We start from the raw sequence: 13,933 nt of genomic DNA, 5'->3' as shown, positions 1-13,933 counted from the left end.
ATATTCTGAAATAACTGGGCCAAGTTAATTAATCATACTTGGCCTAAATCATCCTTAGGGTATCTAGTTGAAAAAAAGTATCCGATGACCGCGCGCATCTACCAAGATGGCTGCAATGGCTATAAATAGAACATAGAGGTAAAATGCAGTTTTTGGCTAATATCTCTGAAACTAAAGCATTTAGAGCAAATCTAACGGGGTTAAAATGTTCATCCGGTCAACATGACCAAAATTGTAAATTGACCCCTTAAGGAGTTATTGCCCTTTAAAGTCAATTTTTCACTTTTTTTGGTAAATGTTTTAAATATTTTACTAAAATCTTTTTCTCTTAATCTGCTTGGCCAAATGGAATTAAGCTTAGCCACAATCATTATTAGAGTATCTTGATTGAAAAATGTATCCGATGACCCTGCCCAAAAACCACCATAGTACAGTCCCTGTAACGTAAAAGTTAACACTTATTTCGTTCGGGAATCGTACGTACAGCGTTCGTTAATCGTTCGTATAGAGTTCGGTCATCGTTTGTACATCATTCGTATAGCGTCCGTACAACGTTCGATCAGCGTTCGTTCATCGTATGGTAAATGTCACCGTTGATGGTTTTGTATAACGTATTATGGTTCATGGTATCGTTAATCGTTTTATTTGTCGTATGGTTTATGGTACGGTTTAGCGTTTAGCGTTTCGTTTATCGTATGGTATGTGATATTGTTTAGCGTTTCACCAATCGTTTAGTCCAATACTCCTTTTTTTTTTAAATAATTCATTAGCCCAATTCATTTTTTTTTTAAATAATTCATTAACCCAATACTCATTTTTTTTAAATAATGCATTAGCCCAATACTCATTTTTTTTTTAAATAATTCATTAGCCCAATACTCATTTTTTTTTTTTAAATAAAAAATGTACCCATTGGTACAAATAGAACATAGGGGTTTACTATAGAAGTCTATGGAAAAAAATGTAAAAAAAAATCCAATATCAAACATTTGTCAAATGGTCACAACTTGAAAACTAGTTTAAATAATGACAAGGGGTCTTCAGTAACTATTGTAAGACTTCAATGACTTGATTTTTTCCCAGGTGGGATTAATTTTTTCAGGGGGTAGGGGGGTTGCTTATAATTCCTCCTTGATATGTTCAATTTTCAGAATTATTCAGTGTTACTTTTTCTAAAAACCATTATTAAATCTTTTCTTTCAGCATACTTATATTGGGTGAATGAACCCCCCCCCCCCCCACACACACCAGACAGGTTAGTCAGAGGAAGGTACAGGCCCTGGATGAAATAAATTTTGGAGCGGAGAAAAGAAAATTATGCATGTTTTGTTAATTATCTTGAATATCATTGTAGATTGAGATATACTGTAAACAGCAAAAATATCAAGCAAAAAAAAAAAGATCTACAAATAAGTCAACATGACCAAAATTGGCAATTGACATCTTATTGGAGTTATTGCCCTTTAAAGTAATGTTCTGCAATTTATTGGTATTTTTATATTTTTTTTCAAAAATTTTCTGCTTTTAATTTAACTACTGGGCCAAATTAACCCAAACTTGGCCTCAATCACTATTAGGATATCTATTATGATTTGAACCGTATTTTACATTATTTCCAAAACCACAGTAGATACAGGTGAGCAAGAATGCTCTTTAGAGCTTCTAGTTCATATTGCAGTCTCCTTTGAAGTAGGGAGGTGCGATGGTAGTCGTGAGGTTGGTGATTGTGGAAATAGTTGCTGCTGATGCGCCAGTTAAAAAAAGAGCAGAGGATATCATTGACATTCAAAACTCATAAGTCGAGAGAAATTGACAAAGCAATGGATAAAAAAAGACGACGAAAAGACAAAAAAAGTTCACAAACCACGAAACATAAGACTGAGCAAAACACTCCATAGGAAACAACATAAGACTGAGCAAAGCACGCCATAGGAAACACCATAAGACTGAGCAAAACACTCCATAGGAAACACCATAAGACTGAGCAAAGCACTCCATAGGAAACACCATAAGACTGAGCAAAACACTCCATAGGAAACACCATAAGACTGAGCAAAACACGCCATAGGAAACATCATAAGACTGAGCAAAGCACTCCATAGGAAACACCATAAGACTGAGCAAAACACGCCATAGGAAACACCATAAGACTGAGCAAAACACGCCATAGGAAACAACATAAGACTGAGCAAAACACGCCATAGGAAACAACATAAGACTGAGCAAAGCACGCCATAGGAAACAACATAAGACTGAGCAAAGCACTCCATAGGAAACATCATAAGACTGAGCAAAACACTCCATAGGAAACATCATAAGACTGAGCAAAGCACGCCATAGGAAACAAAACACTCCATAGGAAACAACATAAGACTGAGCAAAGCACTCCATAGGAAACATCATGAGACTGAGCAAAGCACTCCATAGGAAACATCATAAGACTGAGCAAAACACTCCATAGGTAACAACATAAGACTGAGCAAAGCACTCCATAGGAAACACCATAAGACTGAGCAAAACACTCCATAGGTAACAACATAAGACTGAGCAAAACACTCCATAGGAAACAACATAAGACTGAGCAAAGCACTCCATAGGAAACATCATAAGACTGAGCAAAACACTCCATAGGTAACAACATAAGACTGAACAAAACACTCCATAGGAAACAACATAAGACTGAGCAAAACACTCCATAGGAAACATCATAAGACTGAACAAAACATTCCATAGGTAACAACATAAGACTGAGCAAAACGAACCCAAATAAAACTTAGAGGGATTTCTGGTGCTCCGGAAGAGTAAGCAGATTTTGTTTAAAGAGTAACAGGAAAGATGTTTTGTTTGTATTGTTGTAAGATTTGTTTTGTTGATACTATCAGCTGTTTTCAGTCGTACTAGCAAAAAAATCAAGGCTAATTAATATGATTACTGTTTTGTGTTTTTAGGCATTTTGGGGAAGAAAGATTAATAGTGATGGTAGTTTTGCTAAATTTGATGGGAGTGCCTTATCTTGCTGGTGTTACAAGAGGTGAACAATATGAACTGTTAATGTTGTTCTGTTGTTTAGTTTAATGGGGATGTAGTTATAAGATTCACTTATATGATACTTGCTTATATATAGAACGAAAACAAATGGTATCTTAAAGCTCAAATGCTTAATTGAGAAATCAAAAGTGTCCTATTATTTCAGTATGTGGCTTAGATCCTTTTTTTTTTTTTTTAACTTTTCGTCAAATAAAAACTTTTTCCAACAATTTCTTTCAATAATTCTATTTGGTTGTCATCTTTCGTAGTCCTTAATCATTCGGTGGAACCTTTGATGTTCTTCTAACCATCTCCGTTTCAGTTTGTCCACAAAAAAAACTGTTTGATAATTGGCCTCATTTTCAGGAGGCAAGAACAAGTGCTTAAAGTTTTTAAAAGTTATGCAAGTCTTATTCGTTTCAACATTTATCAAGTATCATAAAACGCCGATATGTATCTTTTCTTTTCTGACACGAAAATTATATCAAATAAAATAATCCTTGTTTTTATTGGTTTGAAATTGAAATATGAATAGAGGTTAGGAAAAATTATAGACAAGACAACAGCTGTTAGAAACAACACACACATTAAATAATAAAATAATTTGGAAAACTAAAGTGAATGCTATACGAACATTACTAAAAGCTAAGGGAGCAACAATTTAACTTCAAAAAGGTGGGGGTATGGTTTTTTAGCTCACCTGGCCGAAAGGCCAAGTGAGCTTTTCTCATCACTTGGCGTCCGGCGTCCGGCGTCGTCGTCGTCCGTCGTCGTCGTCCTGCGTTAACTTTTACAAAAATCTTCTCCTCTGAAACCACTGGGCCAAATTTTACCAAACTTGGCCACAATCATCATTGGGGTATCTAGTTTAAAAAATGTGTCCGGTGACCTGGCCAACCAACCAAGATGGCCGCCATGGCTAAAAATAGAACATAGGGGTAAAATGCAGTTTTTGGCTTATAATTCAAAAACCAAAGCATTTAGAGCAAATCTGACATGAAGTAATATAGTTCATCAAGTCAAGATCTATCTGCCCTGCAATTTTCAGATGAATCGGACATTTCGTTGTTGGGTTGCTGCCCCTGAAATGGTAATTTTAAGGAAATTTTGCTGTTTTTGGTTATTATCTTGAATATTATTATAGATAGAGATAAACTGTAAACAGCAAAAATGTTCAGCAAAGTAAGATCTACAAATAAGTCAACATGACCAAAATGGTTATTTGACCACTTTAGGAGTTATTGCCCTTTATAGTCAATTTTTAACCATTTTTCGTAAATCTTAGTAATCTTTTAGAAAAATCTTCTCCTCTGAAACTACTGGGCCAAATTTAACCAAACTTAGCCATAATCATCATTGGGGTATCTAGTTAAAATAATGTGTCCGGTAACTCGGCCAACAAACCAAGATGGTCGCCATGGCTAAAAATAGAACATGGGGGGTAAAATGCAGTTTTTGGCTTATAACTCAAAAACCAAAGCATTAAGGTGGTATGGGAGTCTAAAATAAAAATGATAGAATTTGTTCATACTTTGCCAAAACGTAGTATCTATTGATATATGTTGAAAAATGTTATAAAAATGATAGGTCACCGCCCATTTTGTCAAGCTACAGGGCGTGACAAAATGATACATTTTGTATGGATTATACAGGAAAAAACACAATTTTGTGATTAGAAACGTAAACAAAATGATAGAATTGTTAAATACTTAAGGAAAAAATAGCTTTCAGACAATGCTTTGAGAATATCAAAAGAAAAGATAGGGTCACCGTACGTTTTTTCCGGCTAAAATACAAAATAGGAAAATTCCATGTAGAATCCTTCAGAAAATACACTGTTTTAGAGTTACCTCCCCTTAAAATGCCAATTTAATTTATTTTTAAGAACAACCAAAAATAATCATCATTTGCAAAAATATCAATATTTATAAGTTATATTCTTATAAATTAATTCTTTTAAATGAAAATTCACATTAAATATCTGCATTCCTGCATCAAATTTTGCTGACTTGATAGAAAATCTGGACCTTTGGTTCTCTGTTTTTTACAATCCAAGATGGAGGAAGACACCCATACCACCTTAAGAGCAAATCTGACAGGAGGTAAAATTGTTGATCAGGTCACGATCTATCTGCCCTGGAATTTTCAGATGAATCGGATAATCGGTTGTTAGGTTGCTGCCCCTGAATTGGTAATTTTGAGGAAATTTTGCTGTTTTTTTCTTATTATCTTGAATATTATTATAGATAGAGATAAACTGTTAACAGCAATAATGTACAGCAAAGTAAGAACTAAAAATAAGTCAGTATGACCAAAATAGTCAATTGACCCCCTAAGGAGTTATTGCCCTTCATAGTCAATTGTTAACAATTTTCTTAAAATTTGAAGATTTTCAAGAACATTTTCCACAGAAAGTACTGTTATAGATAGAGAAAATTGTAAGCAGCAAGAATGTTTAGTAAAGTAAGATCTACAAACACATCACCATCACCAAAACACAATTTTTTCATGAATCCATCTGTGTCCATTGTTTAATATTCACATAGACCAAGGTGAGCGACACAGGCTCTTTAGAGCCTCTAGCTGTCTGAGTCAGATTTTTTTTAATTAAACACTATAAGGTATGGGAAAAATCTGGATTCAGAATATTTTCTTTTGTCATCTGCTTGACCACAATATTTTTTTTCATCAAATTGGGGATCAGAATATTTTTTAGAAAAAAAATCCTACCCCTCCCCTCCCCACCCAACCCCCTTGAAGTTAAATGGTCGTTCCCTAAGGTGAAGTCCAGTGCTCACGAATGTAATTAGGTGAAGAGTTTAATGGACACTTCAGTGATTTGGTCAATCCGATCGTCACCCGTTTATATCTGTATTGCAATGGTAAAGAGCAAATTCCGTTCTCGATTCTTTACTTATGGCATTACTAGATTTGACATCGGTGTCACAAGTTCACTTGCTATAAGAACAAAATAGTTACAACTGGTGCAACCGGAACTGATAAACTTTCTGTGACATTTTATTTTCAATGTATGTATTGGTCATGAACAAGACCACAGCGCTTACGTATCTAGGTTTGCACGATGAGCAAGATAATGATCTTATTAATGTGATTTCACAAAAAGAATATCTCAACTCAGCTATTTATATCTACATTTACTGTGCACTCTCTCATTCTTGCATATATGTATTGACATAGTGTTGGCTATCTTATATAATGATTTCCACTTTCATGCTTTATGATTTTAGAAATCACACGTGCTTGTTGATTAAGAATGGGGGTTTTAGGAAGTGAGACATTTACCAATCTGTTATGGAATAAAGTGGCTATATACCCGTTTTTTAACATGAGAAAAAAACGATAGCGGTCACTAGAGACACAATTTATTCGTCAGAAGCATACACGTTGATTTGTTCATAAAGTGTCAAATTAAGATCTAAGACAATAAAAACACGATTCGTTTTTTGAGACACAGACATATCGTATCGGTCAACAAGGTCAACAAATTCGTGATATAGACCTAAAGTAAGAGGTGAACATGTACGACCGTAGCTCATCCATTACAACACCATACAATTGGGACAAATGGTTTGTGAATACTTAATTAGTACAATTAGCATCCATTGTAACTTTTAGGAATTTTTGGTCCTCAATGCTCTTCAATTTCATACTTTATTTGGCCTTTTAACATTGTTTGATTCGAGCATCACTGATGAGTCTTTTGTAGACGAAACGCGCGAAACTTTGAATTTTTGAAATACTATAGGCTTTTCCATCTCAGGAATAGATTACCTTAGCTGTATTTGGCAAAACGTTTAGGAATTTTGGTCCTCAATGCTCTTCAACTTCATACTTTATTTGGCCTTTTTAACATTGTTTGATTCGAGCGTCACTGATGAGTCGTTTGTAGACGAAACGCGCGTCTGGCGTAAATATAAAATTTCAATCCTGGTATCTATGATGAGTTTATTTGTAATACAGATTGTTTGTTGAAAAATCAATTCACAAAACTCCACAAAAATGTTATAGAGTCTATTTTTTTTACCGTCTATGTTAGGGAGCTACCATTTGATTTTTATGGGGGGGCTAGGATGAAAAATTTTGTCCTGCATTTTTTTTTAGTTGTAATCTCTGTCCTGCTTTTTTATTTTTCACTCTATTCGGTCCTGCCTTTTTTTTTATTAGTTTATCCTGACTTTTTTTACCTAAATTGTCATCCTGCCTTTTTTTTTTTGCAAAGTGTCTCATCCTGCCTTTTTTTTTTACTCAAAACTCCTGTCCTGCCTATTTTTTTCAAATTTCATCCTAGCCCCCCATAAAAATCAAATGGTAGGTCCCTTATAGATCCAAATGTCTATTTTGTTGATTGTCTATGTTATAGATCCAAATGTCTATTTTATTGATCGGCTATGATGTATTTGTTGTTGGATCTAATGTGTTTATTTACAAAGAACAATTTTCCGTGACCTAAAGAAATAGATGTTTCTACGACTTCTTGTTATTTGGAGAAAAATTATATACCGGTTCTAGGGGTCCCAAGAAATCGTATCTTTATTTCTTCCAGGGACCAAAGGAATGTTTGATACCGGTTCCTGTAGCTAAGATACCCAAAACATTAAAACTCCAATATAACGACCCAAGCCATGTGAAAATTTTCAAAATCTATGGCTTGCATGAATTATTTCTTAAGTAAAACATGATTATGTACCGGTTCCAATGGTCCCAAGAAATTGTATTTCTATTGCTTCCAGGGACCGAAGGAATGTTTGATACCGGTTCCTGTAGCTCAGGTACCCAAAACATTGTATGTAATCAAGTCAGGAATTAATGGTTGTTTGTAAATTTACCAAAATTCTGCGTAATTTTAAGCAGTCCTAGACGGAAGTCTTGTCTATGACTTAAAAGTCCGACCGATGACGGAAACAATATCCGGACGTCATTTTTTTTTCCATTTTCCTCCCAAAATAACCCAAACGAAATAATCATAAGCGAGGATGACAAATGCGACTATGCATGGTACATATAGGACACAGAAGCAAAATGATTAATTAATTTATTGTGGTCTTCTCATTTAATAGTATAGAAGAGTACTGTTGAGTGTAGAAAACATGATCAAAAGCTATGATATCATTATATCATTACAAAAATGCAATTGTAATGTAACAAATCGAGATTTCACATTCTGCAAAATATACTGACACGATACATAAGTGTGACCGTGAATAACTCATAATCTGTTTATCTAAATGACCCGAAACAGATTTATTGTTTAATGTGATAACTTCGGCTGGCACATTATGACGTTGTTGTTCTCTCGTGTCCATGTTCGACGTTTTCACCGACTGGAAGGGTGCATCATGTTTCCTGTCTTTTCGTTCGCCCGTTCGCCCGTTCGTACGTTCCGTATCAGGTTAAAGTAGTTAACCACGCGTGTATGGTCGTATCAACTTTTAATTTAGTACACATGTCCAATCAAAGAGAACCAATCAATCAATGACAATGTGATAACGCGAGCGAGCAATGAACGCATATTAGTGTTTTAACACCGAAGTGTAATTTTGAGAAATAGCCTGTTTCTCGTTATTTATACTTTTCTTATTTCGTAATACATTTTACCGTTTATTTCGTAATACATTTTACCGTTTTATTCCTTTTCAGGTCGCCTTTGGAAAAGTATTTTTCAAATAAGATACCTTCTCTGTGTCTTGTTTATATTTTGGATTGTATGTTCAATTGCAGAGGTCCTTCTTGGTAGACAGAATTTTCAACAAATCAATTCGAAGACCACAAATAAGAACAATAATTATTTACTACTGTGGTACGCCCCACCATCTTGGGCTCCTGATATGAAACTCCTGAATGGATTAAAAGATTGCGTTTTCAAAAATTGTGATATATCCATCGACAAGAAATTGATTGACAAAAGCGATGTTTTGTTATTTCATCACTCTGAAATGTTAAATAAGACACCAATTAGAAACGAAAATCAGATTTGGATATTCATGACGTTAGAATCTCCAGTACATATCTATGGACCCCACTCAGAACAACAGTGGGATAATGCATTCAACTGGACATGGAGTTATCGACAAGATTCGGAAATATTTACACCTTATGCAAAATTGTCTAAAAGGATAGTACCGAAAGAAAAAAATTACAGGAAAATATTTCAACAGAAATCAAAGGATGTTGCTTGGTTGGTTAGTAATTGTTATACACATTCAGAAAGAAGTGAATACGTTCGGAAGATGCAGAAATATATCAATGTAGATATATTTGGAGATTGTGGTGAACCATGCGAGGTTTTAGGCGACGACTGCGTTAAAGATATAAGTAACACATATAAATTCTACCTTTCATTTGAAAATTCTATTTGTGAAGATTATATAACGGAAAAGGCATTCAAATTATATAAAGGGGATTATGATATCGTCCCTGTGATAAGGGGAGCCCCTAATATTAAGGATATTTTACCAAAGGGTACGTTTATATCTACCTCAGATTTTAAGTCTCCGAAAACATTGGCCCTTTATCTCTGGAACATAGGTCAAAATGAAACTAAGTATTCAAATTATATAAAAGCAAAAGACAGGTATATAACCACTTCGTACAACGACTGGATAGAAGATGGAACATGTCTATTGTGTGAAACGTTAAATAGGCAACAAGAAATATATGGGACAGTAAATTTATCACAATGGATATTGACCAAAAAATGCTTCAGTCCTACTGATTTTTAATTATTTGAGTTGTATATTGAAATAAACTCATCATAGATACCAGATTGAAATGTTGTACGCCAGACACATGTTTCGTCTACTAAATACTCATTAGTGATGCTTGAATTGAAACAGTTAAAATGGCCAGATAAAGTACGAAGTTGAAGAGCATTGAGGACCCAACGTACCGAAAGGTTTTGCCAAATACAGCTGTAAGGTAAACATTAATGAGACAGCAATCCAACAACACAAATGATTGTATATATATTTTTTTATTGAGATTGTCAAGACATGTCCTCACGTCGATGGCCTACACACTTCATCTCTAAGATCCTGGCCACAACGAGATAATGTACAGCTTTGCCTAGGTTACTAGACTCTAGTTCCCGTGTGCTGTCTTGGGGAGGCACTGTAGAAGTTAATATAGTGCAAAAGTAAGGTACTTACACACTCGGCTTTTTTCACCTACGGAGTAGTCTATCTAGCGAAAGTGTAAGCGTCCTGGATTCTCAGCCACATTAGTCACATAGACAAATCTATAGCTAATTCTACTAGCAAACATTGTCTGTCGTTGCAGTGCAAAAAATCATGACGTCTGCTAAGTGCTGAGAGTATTTTCAGATTCTGAATTTAATGTATCACTCTGGTTCTTTCAAACAATTGGGGAGGGTTATCAAGAATGAGCTCATAAATAAGTTAAAAGCTATCTGATTCACATTGATCAGCAACAATGAAGACTAGCACCAATTGAGAGAGCATGATTTTGTTCCTGTAGCAGTGTATTATTTTCAGCAGGGTCTAAAAACTAAAACGTAAAACAGTATAACGCATATGAAAGACTGCAGGCAAATTAACAGTTAAGAATAGAGGAAAATTAAAAGTACATCTTGAATATTTCATTTAAACTTAAAGCAATATTAATAAACAGCTGCACCAAGAGCGCATGATACACCTGTATTGTGCATTATTAAATAGCTGTAAGATATTTCGAAGGCATTTAATCATAAGCAAATAAAATGGCTTTCTATAAGAAAAACACATGCCTGAATATAATTTTTTTTTAAATCGAACAGTTTGTTATGTTCACCAAATCCAACAATTAAAGTTCTATAACTCTGGAGCGACAAACTAGAAAATAAAAAAAATTCACAAGGGAGCTTCCTTTCATCAATCCCCACAATAACGTAAAGTTTGGATAAATCAACCCAGCAATACTGGAGTAAGTGCGCGATTTGAGAATACTGCTTTAAATTTTAACAGTCAAAGTTTCGTTACTCTGGAACGACAAACGATGGTTAGCACCTAAGAAAAATATGTCACTTGACTTTTGTTCAAATGTATCAATGACTTAGGTAAAAAATAAACACAACAAAGTGCGTATAGTCTAGTTCTACAAGTCAACGAAAATTAAGCAAAGTTAGGTGACCTTTACCTACTCCATGCTTCACTGACCTAGTTAAAGTTATAAGAACAAAATTCATATATTTGAAACTACATCATGTAGGATCATGTGAAATGTACAAAGTTTGGGCGTCATGTGTAAGTTAGTAGAAAAGTAAAGTAGGTCGCCATGACTATCGGTGCATGCGTCACTGAATTTTTTGACTGTTTACACCAGAGCCCATATATCTGATCAAATAGGTGCACCTTAGTGAATAGGTCAGCACCGAGACTAATGATGTTCATTTAAAAACATATTTGTTTTACGCCTTAAACTTGCATCGTAGGAAAAATTGGTCAAGTTACAGTAAATGGGCTATGTCACAGATTTTCTTTAAATTTGGCACACACCTTTGGCTCGTTGAACTGTATTTGAAAATCCAAAAAATAATGCTCTCTTTTTTTCTGAAATATTATTGATTGAATTCTTTCAAAATAAGGTGCCCATTTGTATAGATAGCACATAAAATCGACGAAAAACCTTCTTAAATTTGTCTTTAAATCATCAAATTATCGACTTTTACGCCTTAGATTTTTCTTAAAAAACTATATTTTCATGGTACAAAAATTTCCGTTTCTATGATGTAAAATAAAAATAGGGTCACCGACTTCGCTTTTACGGTATACATCAATCAAAGTTGTGTACTAGGTGAAAAAAATACCAAAAAACGTCGAAATAATCGTAACGTCATCGCGTTATAGACCGTAAAACGTCGATTTTTGTCGTTTTTCACTATCTACATAAAGGATTGGTTAATACACAAAAAACGAAGTCGGTGACCATATGATTATTTTATTTCATTAAAACGGAAATTTTAGTATCAACAACATAAAGTTTTTTTTTAAGAAAAATTGAAAAAATTGAAAATTTTATGTTTTTAAGGTAAATTTATCTTATGAATTCGGCTATTCTTTCTTCTTTTCTTCGTAGATTCCTCCGAAACGGATCACCCGTGCCACACGGGAGTAAAATATAGACCTTATCTTGAAAATTAACATTAATATAAAAGAAAAGGTGGTAAGGGGATATATTTACAGCAGGCCATTGTTTATCTTTTTAAGTATACTTAAAAAAACATTAGCTATGTTAAAAAGTTTTAAAACGATGTTGATAAAAAAGATTAAAATAAGTAAAATTGGTGCTCAAGAATTTACAGTGGAAATATTTACATTAGTTGATTTAGTTGCATTAATTACATGTATTAGTAACTCATAACATTTAAAAGTAACTCATTTAAAGTGAATCAAACCCTAAAACTTATTACGATTGGATGTAAAAAAAATAGTTGCTTCCAAAGGTATGTACATGATATATGTAATAGTGACTGTCCTTAATCTGTGGTCCTTATCAACCATTATATTATCTGATATGTATTTCCAATAATTAATTTCAATAAAATTTTAAATAAAATTTTAAATTTTAAATATACAGACATTAGAATTTGTGTTCATTGGGTGAAGATCACTATATAAAGTCTTAATCTTCTTTTGCATTAGTATTCTCTGAGTATCGAGTCCATAGCATGGAGATTTACTGAGATTTTCTATTTGAGTAATTGTCTCTTGAGTAATTGTCTCTGGACTAAAGTTCATTTCTTGGGCTACTGTTGTGCAGTCTATAATTATTTGAATAATTGATGTCTGGTTCCCTTTGAAAGGTTGATTCCATTTGCTATATCCAACAGACTGTATGATGATTTTTTTCAACCCCGGGAAACTTTTTTGCCGTTTATCATATAGAGCTGGGCACTTGAGTAAGAAGTGATCTAGAGTTTCTATTTCCGAATGACACAGAGTACAATTTGCTTTTTCTTGTTCCCTTTTGAATTTCTGTATGTCACATTCTAAAAGGTATGTACCGGTGAGTAATCTGGCTTTGATTTGTGCCTTTTTACCTCACATGTAACTGATGGTAGAGAGTTCCATACTGGGTGAGTCTGGTGTATTTTGAGTTCTGTTGTGTTGCAGAATTTAAGAGTGGATTTTTCTTTCATTTCGGTTTGTAGCTTACTTGTCCATTTATCGGCTATGACTGTGTTAATTTCCTTTTTCTATTGAAATTTTGTTGGAAGATTTTTTTTTCAGCTCGTGAATTGGCATTATACTGTAATATTGTAAGATTTCTTGCACCCTTGGAAAGAAACTTTCTGGATTTTCTGAGTTGACAATCAGTTGTCCTTCCATTAAAGTTCTTAGTTTGGTGTTTTCACTTACTAGAATACAATATAGCAGGCTGAGTTGTCTCTAATGAAGTTCTGCTTCAATTGGTATTGCGCCAATAAGCATATATACAGCAGCTGTTGAAGTTCTTATTGGAAGGGATTGGAAGCATCTTATAGTTTTGATGTGGAATTGCCTTAATTCTCCTATTTGTGTTAAATTCAGAGGAAGTATTTCCAGGCCGTGTAATAGTCTTGGAAGTACGTACGCTTGATAGATCTTGTTAGCTGTTTTGGGGTTAAGACCTCCTGTTCCATTTAGTCCCACTGGAATTAAACAACCTCAAATTCAAGTGGTATAAATTTTTTTAAAGAATCGGTTATATTAAATCCGGACCACACCCATCTTTCCTGATTCCATTTACGTGCTCGATCATAAATATTTGCTACTAAAACGTATTCTACTATTGGACGATTTGAGAGGCTACCCGTGCAACAACGGACTTGCGAAACTTGTAAAAACATTGTTGAAACTGAGGAACATGTCTTGTTAGAGTGTCCGTTGTACGATGATCTGCGAAATGAACT

At 34.2% G+C, this 13,933-nt stretch overlaps 1 protein-coding gene across 1 annotated transcript; it reads left to right on the top strand.

Moving 5' to 3' along the window:
- Positions 1-2,952: 2,952 nt before the first annotated feature.
- On the top strand, positions 2,953-9,811 carry LOC143082253 (4-galactosyl-N-acetylglucosaminide 3-alpha-L-fucosyltransferase 9-like). The gene is made up of 2 exons (XM_076257846.1): positions 2,953-3,031; positions 8,686-9,811. The coding sequence occupies exons 1-2, from the start codon at positions 2,977-2,979 to the stop codon at positions 9,765-9,767; spliced, it is 1,137 nt and encodes a 378-aa protein (XP_076113961.1). The 5' UTR covers positions 2,953-2,976; the 3' UTR covers positions 9,768-9,811.
- Positions 9,812-13,933: the final 4,122 nt, after the last annotated feature.

This window comes from Mytilus galloprovincialis, chromosome 7, assembly GCF_965363235.1.
Source record: "Mytilus galloprovincialis chromosome 7, xbMytGall1.hap1.1, whole genome shotgun sequence".
Lineage (NCBI taxonomy): Eukaryota > Metazoa > Mollusca > Bivalvia > Mytilida > Mytilidae > Mytilus > Mytilus galloprovincialis.
The sequence above is the reverse complement of the archived record's forward strand: the minus strand, read 5'-3'. Positions and strand labels throughout refer to the sequence as shown.